The 13,088-nt window shown below is 40.2% G+C and overlaps 1 protein-coding gene across 1 annotated transcript in view; it reads left to right on the top strand.

Moving 5' to 3' along the window:
- The window catches only part of NEK10 (NIMA related kinase 10), a 192,847-nt gene that overhangs the window by 51,930 nt on the left and 127,829 nt on the right, over positions 1 to 13,088 (top strand). The window contains exons 12-19 of the mRNA XM_019630865.1: positions 381 to 605; positions 3,544 to 3,683; positions 4,780 to 4,841; positions 6,321 to 6,398; positions 8,228 to 8,292; positions 10,196 to 10,298; positions 10,393 to 10,521; positions 11,264 to 11,401. Of these exons, the coding sequence (XP_019486410.1) occupies positions 381 to 605; positions 3,544 to 3,683; positions 4,780 to 4,841; positions 6,321 to 6,398; positions 8,228 to 8,292; positions 10,196 to 10,298; positions 10,393 to 10,521; positions 11,264 to 11,401 (940 nt within the window). The remainder of the gene's footprint in view (positions 1 to 380; positions 606 to 3,543; positions 3,684 to 4,779; positions 4,842 to 6,320; positions 6,399 to 8,227; positions 8,293 to 10,195; positions 10,299 to 10,392; positions 10,522 to 11,263; positions 11,402 to 13,088) is intronic.

The raw sequence follows: 13,088 nt of genomic DNA, 5'->3' as shown, positions 1-13,088 counted from the left end.
TCAGACCAGTGGGGATACAATGAGCATATGACTTAGAACAGCAGTCAGCCAATTGTACCCTGCGGGATAAATGTGGCTCCCTGCCTGTATTTGTAAATAAAGGTTTATTGGGACACAGCCAAGCCCATTTGTTTTTGGTGTTGTCCATCGCTGCTTTTGCACATGTTGGCCTGGTTGGGTAGTTGTGATGCAGCCTGTAAGGCCAGCAAAGCAGAAAACATTTGGCCATGGTTCAGCCCTTTACAGGAAACATATGTGGAACTATAACTTTGACAATGTTAGAGTTATCGTCTACGCAGTGGTGACAGCTCTGGTCTAAATGTAAAGTCAGTGACCCCCTGTGCGTGACCCTCATCCTCCCCCTCCCCGCCCCCTCCCAGACTAACTGCGGAGCTGCTGCGCCTACTGTGTGCCGAGCCCCAGGTGAAAGAGCAGGTCAAGCTCTACGAGGGCGTCCCCGTCCTCCTCAGTCTGCTGCACTCTGACCACCTGAAGCTGCTCTGGAGTGTCGTCTGGATCCTGGTGCAGGTTTGTGAAGACCCCGAGACCAGCGTGGAAATCCGCATCTGGGGAGGTCTCAAGCAGCTGCTTCATATCTTACGAGGGTGAGTCAGGGTGGGCTGGGGCTCACTTCACCCCGGCCATCGCAGGCTGGGGACTCTGCCGCACGATGGCAGATTGGGCGCATGCTCAACTCGCTCCCTCCTGCTCTTTGGTCATTCATGTTTTGCAGAGCCATTTATATTTGTCACAAACATGCTCTAAATTCCTGTCAGGGGCATTCATCTTGCAAGCTCCTTGGGAGCCCTGATATGTTTATCTTTGCATCACCAGCCTCCAGTACAATGCCAGGAATGGAAACCCAATAACCCAAGGAAACCATTTGTCTTGCCACCTTATTTCTTGAATGAGTATATGCACGTTATAATCCCAACAAGTATAGTAATTGCTACTATTTTACCAAAATGTTTGTGTGTGCATACACGTCATTCATCTGTAAAGAGAAAACAATGTCTACATTGAAGGGACAGATATATAATCCTTACTTAAAATAGGAGAAAATATCGTTAATCAAATGATTGCCATGTTACTGACCCTGGTCCAGTTGCTCTTCCTTTCTCTCTAATCTTTATTGGGGTGCTATAAGATGAGTTAGCGTGTTATTATGTCACTTTTAAAAGTAGAATTTCACTGCTACTCAAAGCCATGAATATGAGGAAGGAATGGTTTTTTTAAAATACTTTCAAATTGAAATTCTCTTGATGTTGCAATAACTACTATATTGTATGTGGTAGATATATTAAAGTATTGAATGAAAACATCTTTTGGTACCATTACTGAGAAGGTTCTATTACCTAAAATTATTATAAAGTATAATTCAGCCCTATACATGTTTAATCAAAGTTGAAAAGGAGTATGTCTGCCTCAAAGGGCTCACATTTATCATCTGTGGTACATAAATAAAACTCACGCTAATAAAAGCCATGGCATCAATTTTAATATGACTAGATATTATCAAATCAATGTTATTCAGACTTTGTGCTTATTATGCCTCCAGGGATATTGCAGGACTGTGTGTTATCCATTTCATTTTCTCTGAGAGGACATTCCAAAGCATAAGAACAGACTGTAGAGATACAAACTGTAGCTTTGTTAATGATTTCTGTCATTATAAAAAAAAAAAGGAAAAAAAATAGATTATTGACTCTCCACTTGCTTTTATGAGTGTCACTTGAAAATTTCAAATATGTTAACTTATAAATTGTAAACATTTCATTAGTACAGTGGCATAATAAGCTAGCCCCTTGGTCAAAATAATTACATTTGACAAAGGTTTGTTTTTGCTTGAGTTTGTAGGAAGATGGTGGTGATGCTGGTGGTGGTGGTGGTTATTATTTATCAATACGCCTGTTACACCAGGGGTGTCCTCTTGGAGAGTAGTTTTTTGTCATTGTTGTTTTGATGATGAAATTAAATTCTATTATAGTTAAGCAATACTTCAAAGACAAAAATCTACCTTTTTACCACATATAGTTTGACTTTAATACAAGGTACCATTTTTCTCTTTTGCTTAAGCTATAGCAATCCTCGACATGTCTAAAGAGTCATTTTCCTAGTATGTTTCTATGGTGCAATGTTAGAAAACTCTTTCCTGGGAAGATGATAGACGTCAACACTTATTCTATGTTAAATATGTCTCAGTGCTCTAGGAGAATTTATTATCCCAGCTGGGTGCCTGCCCCTGAGCTGCCTGGAGCTGGTTCGAGGGCTGAAGGCTGCCAGGTTGTCTGCTGGCTTGAGTATGAACAGGCATTGTCGTCAGGGCAGTTTCCAGGAAACCTGTTCATGTGCATTCCCCTGTGACCCCAAACTCAAAAGTGGTTCCTAGAGGGCTGTATACTCTTGATAATGTGGAATGATCACTAAAATTTGAGTTTTAACATAATTATGTTTACAGATAAGGTCACTGAGTATGACTGTCCCTAGGCCCAGTTCCATTCCCTTCCCCATGCCCAGTGAAGGAGGGACACTAGTGGGCCCAGATGACGTGGGAGGGAAGCCGAGGAGATTCTGTCCACGTTATATTTAGGCACATAGGAATCCAGATAGAACTGCTGGCATAAAAAAAATAAATAAATGATAAAATGTGGTAACCAAGTAAAACAAAAGGGAACAAGGCAGATAAAAGACATGAAGAATCTCTTGTGGAAGAAGTTTCATTAAATAAACATAAAAACAAATGCTTTATTTTTATCAAAGACATTAAACAGAACATGACATATATGAAATAAGATTAAAGATGAGATGAGAGGACAATACAAAAAGGAGGAGAGAGATTGCAGAGCTAGGAAAGAAGACAGGGACTGAATAACATACACAGCACTGGTAAGTTCACTACAAACTGGAATGAGGAAAAGGAAGGGCAAGATTGAAAAAAAATTTTCATGTAATATTGAGGAGAAAGACAAAGAAATACGAGCAATAAGAAAATGAAAGATATGGCCAGCAGAAGATGAGTTTTTGGGTAATTGATATCCCTGAGTTAGAGAATACAAAAAAAGGAATTAAAAAAAAATTAAAGATATATAGAAGAGAACTTTCTTAAAATAAAGGAAGATTAGAATTTCATGAAAAAAGAAAACATGATGATGAGGACTGAGATGTAGTCAGGTGAATTAATTGCAGCGGAAGAGAGGTAAAAAACAAAGGTGGCCGTGTGCAGCAGTGGGGAAGGGACTGTCTTGTCAATAAATAGTGCTGAGTCAGTTCAGTAAGCATGTTAAAAAGAAAAGAGAGAGAGAGAGAGAGAGGGAGAGAGAGAAAAGGAAGGAAGGAAAGAAAGAAAGGAAGAAAGAAGACTCCTACTTCACACCATATACAAAAATCCATTCTAGGTGGATTGGAAGGTGAAACAATAAAGCTAACATAGCAGAAAACTTTGTGACCTGGGGGAGGCAAAGGTTTCTTTACACAGGACTCAGAAAGCACTGACCAGGAAGGAAAATTGATAAATTGATCTGTGCATTAACTTTTCTTTTTCAGAGATAGGAATTTTGTTTCTGATCGCTCTTCCATTGGAAGCCTGTCTAGTGCAAATGCAGCAGGCCGAATCCAGCAGCTCCATCTGTCAGAAGATTTAAGTCCTCGGGAAATACAAGAAAATACTTTCTCTCTTCAAGCAGGTATTTATATCGTATTATTATGTTTTACTATTTTATGCTATTTAATATTATATTGTCTTATTATTCTGTTATAAAATTAGTATGATGACATTAATTAGGCACAATGTATAAGTTTGAAAAAAACGTGAAGTTAAATCCGTGTGGATAATGCTTGCCAGACTAGGGTCAGCCTTCTGGCCCCGCCCACTTGCTAGTTCTGTGGCCTCGTCTCATAACCTCTCCGAAGCTCAGTTTTTCTACTGGTAAAAGTGGTCATCATAGTGCATACTCTGATGATAAAGGTTAATTTGGATACTATATTTAGAGCACTCTCTCATTTAGCCAACCATTGTAGATGTATTTATTGAGCACCTGCTAAGTGGGTGGGCACTCGGCATTACAATGAATCAGACAGATGCAGTCCCTGCTTCCTGGTCTACAGTAAGTGCTCAATAAAAAGCTGCTGGGGGGGTGTACATGCACAAAAATTACACGAAGAGGAGAGAAGCCATTAAAAATCAGTTTTCTGGGCCGGCCGAGTGGCGCATTGGTTAGGAGTTGGCTTGGGACGCCAGCTCTGAGCAGCAGGACCCCAGTTTGGATCCCACATGAGGGCCAGTGACACTGCCCTCCACAGCTAAGATGGTGAATAACAGCGCAACCTGGAGCTGGGCTGCCGTGAGTGGCCGGTGACAGCGTAGGCTCCAGTGTGGCTGGCCCGCAGTGGGCGTGAGCTTTTGTGAGCTGACGTGAGCCGCCTTGAGCAGCCGTCCAATGGCCGGTGAGCGAATGCCTCACCGGGGAAGAGCGCAATAATAATACCAACTTGGGCCAGTGAAGCGACGTCCTCCACAACTAGACTGAAGAACAAAAGGACAGCAACTTGTCTGATCCCCTTCCCCCAATTCCCCAGTAAAATCTTTAAAAAAAAAAAATCAGTTTTTCTTCTCCCACTCCTAGAGCTGTGCCAGAAAGAAAATTAGTGTTTTGAGGTAAATTAGTGTTTTTGAGTGACTCTACTAACAAAATACCTCATGGAATTCGAGTATTGATGTAGGAGAGCACTACCGCAGTCACAGTGATGACAGACATGATTGTTTGGTGGTTTTCCTTCCAGCCTGCTGTGCTGCCCTCACCGAACTCGTGCTCAATGACACCAACGCCCACCAGGTGGTCCAGGTGAGCACGCCGCTCCCCAGGGTAGGGCCTGCATAACCAGGTCACCATTGATTGACCTCACCTCAGGCCCGCCTCTGTATTCCAGAACGGAGCTTTTGGGATGCCATCACCTGGTTTTAAAATATTTTCATGTTTCTTATTTAGCGTACAGGATTCCGTTTTCTGTTCTTGTCCTTCCTCTTTTAACTCACATGGCTTAAAAAAACTGCCATGTGGTCAATTGATGATGTTTCTTCCCTATATTCTGTGCAGTCCTTTTCATTTTCTTTCTTTTTGTTTTTTTAAAGCTATTCTGAACTGCTTTAATTCTGGGCATATAGGCTACCATGAGTTAAGGGTAGCAGTCACTTTAAGAATACATAAAAAAAAAAGAAAAAAGAATACATCAAGTGTATTCTTACATCAAGAATACATCATTGAATTTTAAAGAGAAAACTTTTTTTTTCACTACCATATATCCAACTTCACAATATGTAAATACATGAAAGCTAGTAAGTGATCAGGTTACCAATGGTTAGAGTCCCTCGGGGAAGCACAGCAAATCGGGGTAGTTGGTGGAGCAACTGAAATCGGGGGGAAAATTTGATAATATAATCCATGATTTTTAGAATATTTAGTTTAGCACTGGTTCCTATACTTACTGTGAGGGGAATATATCTGATGAGGGAGGCTGGCCTGGAAACAAATGCTGTTAAAACAACTCCTGTTATCTTTACTTGCCGCTTGTCCCTTGGAAAAATGACTTAGCCTCTCTACATTTTGGTTTTATCATGTGTAAAACAGGGAAACTATAGACTAATACACAAATAGCTATAAAGACTAAGCACAATAAGGTGGGTAAAGTTCTTCAGTTGTGATATAAATGTACACAGTAAGTTATACATTTAATAGATAATAGAAAAGTAGCAATAAGTTAGTAGTTTTGTTCATTCCTCCATGTATATATTTGTATGAGCGTAAGTCTAGCAAGACACTAACTGTGTTTTCCTGAGTAATACTCATTTTCTATTTTAATCTATTATTCTTGTTTCTTTTATTTTTCTATTTTCTTTACTACAGTGATTTATATGTATTGTTTAACAAAACTGTGAAGGGGGAAATTATATTTCATAATTAGATATTTAGGATGCAATGTGTAACGATTATAAAGATATTTGGATCCCTTTACCCTGTCCCCTTTTATCCCCAACCCTGTTTTTAAGTTTTTGAATCATTTTAAATTGATGCACTTTATTATTTATAATCTTTAAAGGCAGCTGAAATTTTAAGATTGTGGTTATAGTCTTTGGTGTGTAAAAGCGTTACATTCACATTTTTAGTATTGTCCTGTCACATTTTTGGTATTGTCCTGTCGTATTTAAAGTTCGAAGATTATACTAATATTTCTTCCTAACATTAATTTTTGAGGTTGTTTAGTTGCTTCTTTATGCTTATGTAGCTCTATGGCATTGTCATAACATGGCCCCTTTATTCTTCCAGGAAAATGGTGTATATACAATAGCAAAATTAATTTTACCAAACAAACAAAAGAATGCAGCAAAGACTAATCTATTACAGGTAAATTAACATGCCCATTGTTCTTCAATACCAAGTTACTGAAATCTGGGGAAACTTTGATAATATAATCTATGATTTTCAGAATTTTTAAGTTAGCAGGGGTCCTTGTACTGACTGTGAGGGATAAATTTCTGGTGAGGGAGGCCGGCATGGAAACAAATGCTGTTAAAACAATGTAAAAGGCTTAACAGCAGTTTCTATACAGGAGTGAATTACGCCATTTTATTTAGATACTTCTTTGCCTACCATTAAGTTATGTTTTTAAAGAAGATAAGTATTGCTTGTGTATCAGAAAATAATAACAGGCAAATTCTTTGCCATCTTTAAGCGTGGAACACAGCCACTAACATTTCACCTTGACAAAGGAAAGCCCATAAAATCGATCTTGACTGATGAGAGGGAACCTGCCAAATGGATGAAGGGATATGAGTGGGACACCAGTGGCATCGGGGGGAAGGGCATTCCACACAGAAGGGAACAACATGCGCAAAGTCTGGGAGCCTGGCAGCTTACCGCATGCTCAGTGGGGCTGGGGTGTGTGGCTGGGGGGAGGGGATGCCACAGGAGATGAGGCCTCACAGGTAAGAGGGGGACACAATATGTGCCTTTTTGAGGAGTCGGGCACCAGGGGCCAGTGTCCCCGAAGACATCGGGATGATAACAGCGGACTTGAAGTGGGCCTTGGCCATTGTTGCAGCTTACCTTTTCTTCAAGTCATTTAGAAAAGGAAGTACAAACAACCTTTACCGCAACCTGATTTAAGAGCTGTCACCCGGAATGATGGTCAAACCTAGCAGAGAATTTTTTATGGTGCCCGTGGACTGGCAGCCACAGGTTTTGGAGAGCTACAGATGAGAACATACAGGAGCGGGACTTAATTTCTCTAGTGCCCCACAGAGGCACGACCCAAGACCGAGTCCATCCAGCAGATGCATTTTGTTAGGCAGTAGAGGGCTTTTAAAAACCCATGTGGAAATGGCTTTCGAGGAACATGCGTGTTTTCTGCTGTCTCACCGTCGCCGCCACTCTCCGACCAGCCTCCTTCATGTGATTTCGTTGTCTGCCTGGCTTCTTTGGGCAATTCTGTTTGTGACCCTTCTTCTATATTTGGGTCACTAATATGATGAAACGATTCTGGATTTGAATTCAGACCCCGATCACCCCAGTGGTGGCCTATTGTACAGGTACATCTGTAGGATGGGGGCTGTCTTTTTTTTTCTTTTTTTTTTTCTCAGCATTGCAAAATGTCAGATGTTTATTTTTTTCTCCCTTAAAGTCTCACAGGCCTCTTTCTGAGTGTTCACAGGAGTTACTGTAGATTTTTCTATTCAGGGAATGCTTAAGCCTCTTTACTCAAGAGACCAATTTGTCAAGTTTGAGTCCAGTGTGCCTGTGGCTATTTTTACATGTCATCATTTCTAGTGCTTATTTTCTCACAGAAACCATATAAACATTGAGGCATACATAGCAGGCTAGAAACAAAGTGAACCATGAGCTCCTGGAAATCTCTGGGCGTTTGGTTTTCTCAGCAGAGTCATTTTATTTCTTGTCTCTGTGCTCATTTTGTACTTTCTAGAAAGGAATTAATGACAAGGACTGAGTGAAACAAGGCCGAGGTCCCTAGCATTTGTGCAACATAAACAATTTTTAAGTAGAAGAACTACCCCAGGTGTTGACGGGTTTCGTTTTCAGTCACAAGCTTTGGCTCCCACATAGACCAGCCACCCTCACCATCAAGCCATGTTAATGGCTACTTCATGCTAATTCAGTTTTGAAAATGTCGTAATTTGTTGAGCAACCACTTGAGAATCATGTCTTTTGTTTTCCAGTGTTACGCTTTCAGAGCCTTGAGGTTTCTCTTCAGTATGGAAAGAAACAGACCACTCTTTAAAAGGTATGAGCTTAGAGATACTTAAGTGGCCAGCAAACACTAGATTGAACTGTTTTCACATGCCTGATTTATTGTAGAAACAGTGAAAGAAGAATGAGTCAGTATGCAAAACAGGTGTCTGCAGATTTCTTAGACTCCATGAATAAAACTGAGCTACGTTGGTGATATCTTAACACAATGATGAAAGAACACGAATCACTCTACCAGTGCAACTCCTCTTAACTACAGTGACTGCTATGGTTTTCGTTTTTCTCTCTTCCTCTTTTGTAGACATTAATATTTTAAATAGATGACATCAAACTATATGCTTGTTTTTGCCCATTTATAAATTCCAAAGTTGATCTAGTGATTCCCTCTTAATCAACAGGGAAAAAAAAAGTATTTGTCTGGATATTCTCCTTAGAGTAGGAGCTCATGTGAAGGGGAGCAGGCTGTGTGTTTTAGGGTTGGTTGGACTGGTTGAGCTGGTTGAGCATGACAGAAAAATCATGGCCTTGGCAAGGAGACCCCAGTTACCTACATGTGTGGTCTGCATGCCATTTAGTTGGGCAGGTTAGCCAAATTCATAGGCCCAAGTTCTTACAGGAATTGTATTGCTAAGGCAGAGTAGAAATAAAACCTTGAGTTAATGTAATGTCTTTTGTTCAGAAGCATAGAACATTTTATGTTGCTACTGTATTTCTATATGATGCTTGAATTTAGGGAAAGAAAAGGAAGTAACATTAGTTATTCATTAAAACCTTTTATTTCAAGGCCCAAAAGCATCCGTTTTAGTGGACTTAAAGATTTCAATAAGCCCTGAAACCAGTACCTTGGAAATGATGCACAAATCTCTCCATTTTTTTTTTCTTCATTTACCTGTATTTTTATTTATTTTCATAAAACATTTAAAAATTAGGTTAATGATTTACCTCCTAGAGTTATTAAGGACTGAATTAAACAGCATTTATGAAGGTGCTCAGAACTCACTCAACACCCAGTAAACATTCCTTCCCAAAATGTTTAATACCCATACCCACAAGTACCTTGCAAATAAGGTCTTTGTAGAATCTGCATCATATCTATTTTTTTAATTATTATTTTTTATTGTGAAATACACATTTTTTAGAGTTAGTTTCAGCTGTACAACACAGGACAATAGTTATACTTTTTATCCTTCTAAGTGACAACCCCCCACCCCCAATCCACTGCCCCACTTCCCCCCCAATATCATACATATCTATTACAGTTCCCTTGACTCCACTCCCACACTATACTCCACGTCCCTTGACTATATATATAAATAAATATATATATATATTTATAGTTAACATACAATATAATATAATACAAATCAGCTTCAGGTGTACAGTGCAGTGATCAAGCCTCTACCCCATCCATGATGCAAGACATGTGACCACCTGACACCCTCCAAAATATTTACAACATTATTAATTATATTCCTCGAACTGTCTTTCATGTCCCTGTGGCAATATTGTAGTTACCTATTTATGCTGTCTAATCCCTTCCCCTTCTCCCTCATCCCCACCCCCTCCCAACTAGCAGCCATCAGTTGTTCCTCTATATCTCTTATCTTTTTTTTTATTGTTGTAAAAAACACATAACATATCTACCCTCTTAATAGATATGTAAGTGTACAGTACAGTGTTGTTAACTGTAAGCAGAACATTTTCCAGCAGGTCTCTAGAACTTTCCATTTGTTTTTCCTTGCCCTTGTGAACTGTAGCTACAGTTCACCTTTGTGAGATAAGCTGCTGAGTCTTATTTCCCCCCACCTTGCGGATAACCTAAGGGAGTTAAGTTTGTGTGCTATACTTAATCTGTGAGTGAGCTAGATCCAAACGGAAGGAACAAGCAACAGTTTCCAAACCCTGCCCAAAGTATATGTGTGTGTTTTTCCCTGTAGGCTCTTCCCCACCGACTTGTTTGAGATCTTCATTGATATAGGACATTATGTTCGTGACATCAGTGCTTATGAAGAATTGGTATCAAAGTTGAATTTATTAATGGTAAGTCTTGAGTTTTAAATATTTTGGCAGGCTGCTATGTGGTCAGGATGGATTTTATCAGAGTAACCCATTTCCTTTTTATTTTTTTGGTTAGGATGATGAACTGAAGCAAATTGCTGAAAATATTGAAAGCATTAATCAGAATAAAGCTCCTTCGAAATATATAGGCAACTATGCAATTTTGGATCATCTTGGAAGTGGAGCTTTTGGCTGTGTTTACAAGGTGACTTTGCCCTTGGGGCACATTTCTGATATCCCCAAGCAAGCCAGATGCCACATGTGCACGCTCACGCACAGTTGAACTGGAGCCCTCTTATTGAAAAGTGGTGAAAAATACCGGGGTGTAAAAAAGAATGTACACATTTTAAGAGATGTTATCTATATATTGCTTTTTGAAGTTGAATTGAATTACAGTAGCAACGTGTAGTATGATGTTTGCTCAAAAGATGGCGTTAACCAAATGAATGCTAACGTCATTCATGGTATTACAATTTTAATACAGTTTTTTCCTTTCTTAAAATGTGTATACATTGTTTGGGTGCTTTCCGTAGTTATGAAGATTTGAATGATGGTTTTTGTCCATCAGTTAGCTGCGCTGATGTTGTCTTGTCTTAGCTTTCTGCTCTAGAAACTGGTCACTGACCTCTGAAGACAAAAGCTGTCACTCATCTCCTACATAAAAAAATAATCAAAATGGCTCGTCCCGCTGCATGCCACCTTCTCTAAATTCACACCAGTGTTTCTGTATTTCCCGAGTAAAAGCTTACTGAATATTAAAGATTAACCCAGGAGATACCAGCTTTTGAGCTGAGCTTAGTGTAAATATACATAGAATTTTTAAAGTTCCCTGACTTGTTTAAAAGACTTGGTTTAAACATGTGACCTTGTTAACCTGTCTCTTTCTTCCCCTTTCTACCCCCACCTCATGCTTTTTTTTCTTCTTTTCTTTGTGCCTTCCTTATTAGGTTAGAAAGCATAGCGGTCAAAATCTTTTAGCAATGAAAGAGGTCAATTTACATAACCCAGCATTTGGAAAGGATAAAAAAGATCGCGACAGCAGTGTGAAGAATATTGTTTCTGAACTAACCATAATTAAAGAGCAGGTAAAGGTTTTTCTTGTTGATGAGGGTGTTTTCCTTAAATAAATGTCATCAGAAGAAAGTAATGTTCTTGTGCTATTCTTGTCCATGCTGTTTAAGATCTGGTTCTGTTTCAAATAATTGACGTTAAGACAGTAATATTTTAGCCAGCTTTTTTCCAAAGATTTGACATTGAACCTTAGAAACACTTTCTGGGGTTTATGTCAGGGCAAAGGGTGCAGAGTTTACAACACAGAGTGCATTCAATATGAGAAATGAGAAACCTTCGATATGAGAAACCCCTGTCTTTTCATGTTAAGCATATCCATTTGCTTCTCGTTGTATTGCAGAATATTTGGTTACTTAGTTACATGCCTAAGAATATGACTAAGAGTTCCCTAATTTTTGTCAAGTGGAACCAAGCTGTTAACATTCTTCAAATATGGCTTATTAAATCTAAAATGTGGATTTTCCAGATGGGCTATTATTTATTGGCATGAGCAGGATATTCTGACATAATGTAACAACTCCATTAACCATCATTACGAAGGTTTGTTTGGGGAGAAAGAATAAACATGTCAGAAGAGAAATGGGACTTCTTTTTGTGATCCAAGAACACAATGGTTCCTTTTACAGCTTTCCTTGTTTGTACATTCGTTAGGAACTCTGTCCATTTATAACTCCCGTGAAGAGCTATCGGCGTCGCCGCGCTTGGTCTCCACTAGATACATTTGCAAGCATCTGTGCTGAGATGCAACGATCATAAATATGATGGTCTTTATTCATCGAAATCCATACTCCAATTTCTAAATTAAAGCAAATAGTATCATCAAGAGCTTATTTGATGGTTGATTTTTATCTAGTAATAGATTAGATTTTTAAAGATTTGTGTTTGCTCATGCTTGGGATAACCTCGCCTTTGGCAGTGTGCTGTTTGACTATGACACAGGCTGGGACATGGTCCACTGTCTTCCTTTGAAATGAATCGGGATGTAATCCTGGCCAGTGGTCTAGGTCTGGAATACGGTTCTGGTTGCTTAACAGGTCCCACATTGTTTAAAATCTGCCAGTTACTTGCTAGTTGATGAGGCAGACTACTATTTGTTTTAGCCTATGTCCTAAGAAGAGAAAATATCAGGGTGGGGCCGTAGAAGAGGTATCTGCTCGGGCTCTGAGATAACTCAGAATTGTACAATGGCACTCTCATCAGAGGACTGAACTGATGGAAAGGATACTAGCATTGAGGCCTAAAAGGAGGAGGTAATGGCAGACAGAAGAGACAGAAATGGGACTAGAGGGCCGGCCGAGTGGCGCGATGGTTAAGAACTCGCTTGGGATGCCAGAGGGCCCCAATTCGGATCCCACATATGAGGGCCAGTGACACTGCCCTCCACAGCTAAGATGCTGAACAACAGCTCAACCTGGAGCTGGGCTGCCGTGAGTCGCCGGCGACGGCGTAGGCTGCAGCCCCTGTGGCGGTGGGTTGCCATGGGCTACCGTGTGTGGCCAGCAGCCAGCGTGAGCGGCCAGCAGCCGCGATGAGCGGCCGTCCAGAAGCCGGCGACTGATCTGCCTCACCCGGGAAGAGCGCAATGATGGTGCCAACTTGGGCCAGTGAAGCAACGTCCTCCACAACTAGACTGAAGAACAAAAACGACAGCAACTTGTCTGTTCCCCTTCCCCCAATTCCCCAGCACTGTTCCCATCCCCC

Source organism: Hipposideros armiger, unplaced genomic scaffold, assembly GCF_001890085.2.
Source record: "Hipposideros armiger isolate ML-2016 unplaced genomic scaffold, ASM189008v1 scaffold_958, whole genome shotgun sequence".
In the NCBI taxonomy this organism is placed as follows: domain Eukaryota; kingdom Metazoa; phylum Chordata; class Mammalia; order Chiroptera; family Hipposideridae; genus Hipposideros; species Hipposideros armiger.
Note: the sequence above shows the minus strand (reverse complement) of the source record. Positions and strands in the feature narration are given on the sequence as shown.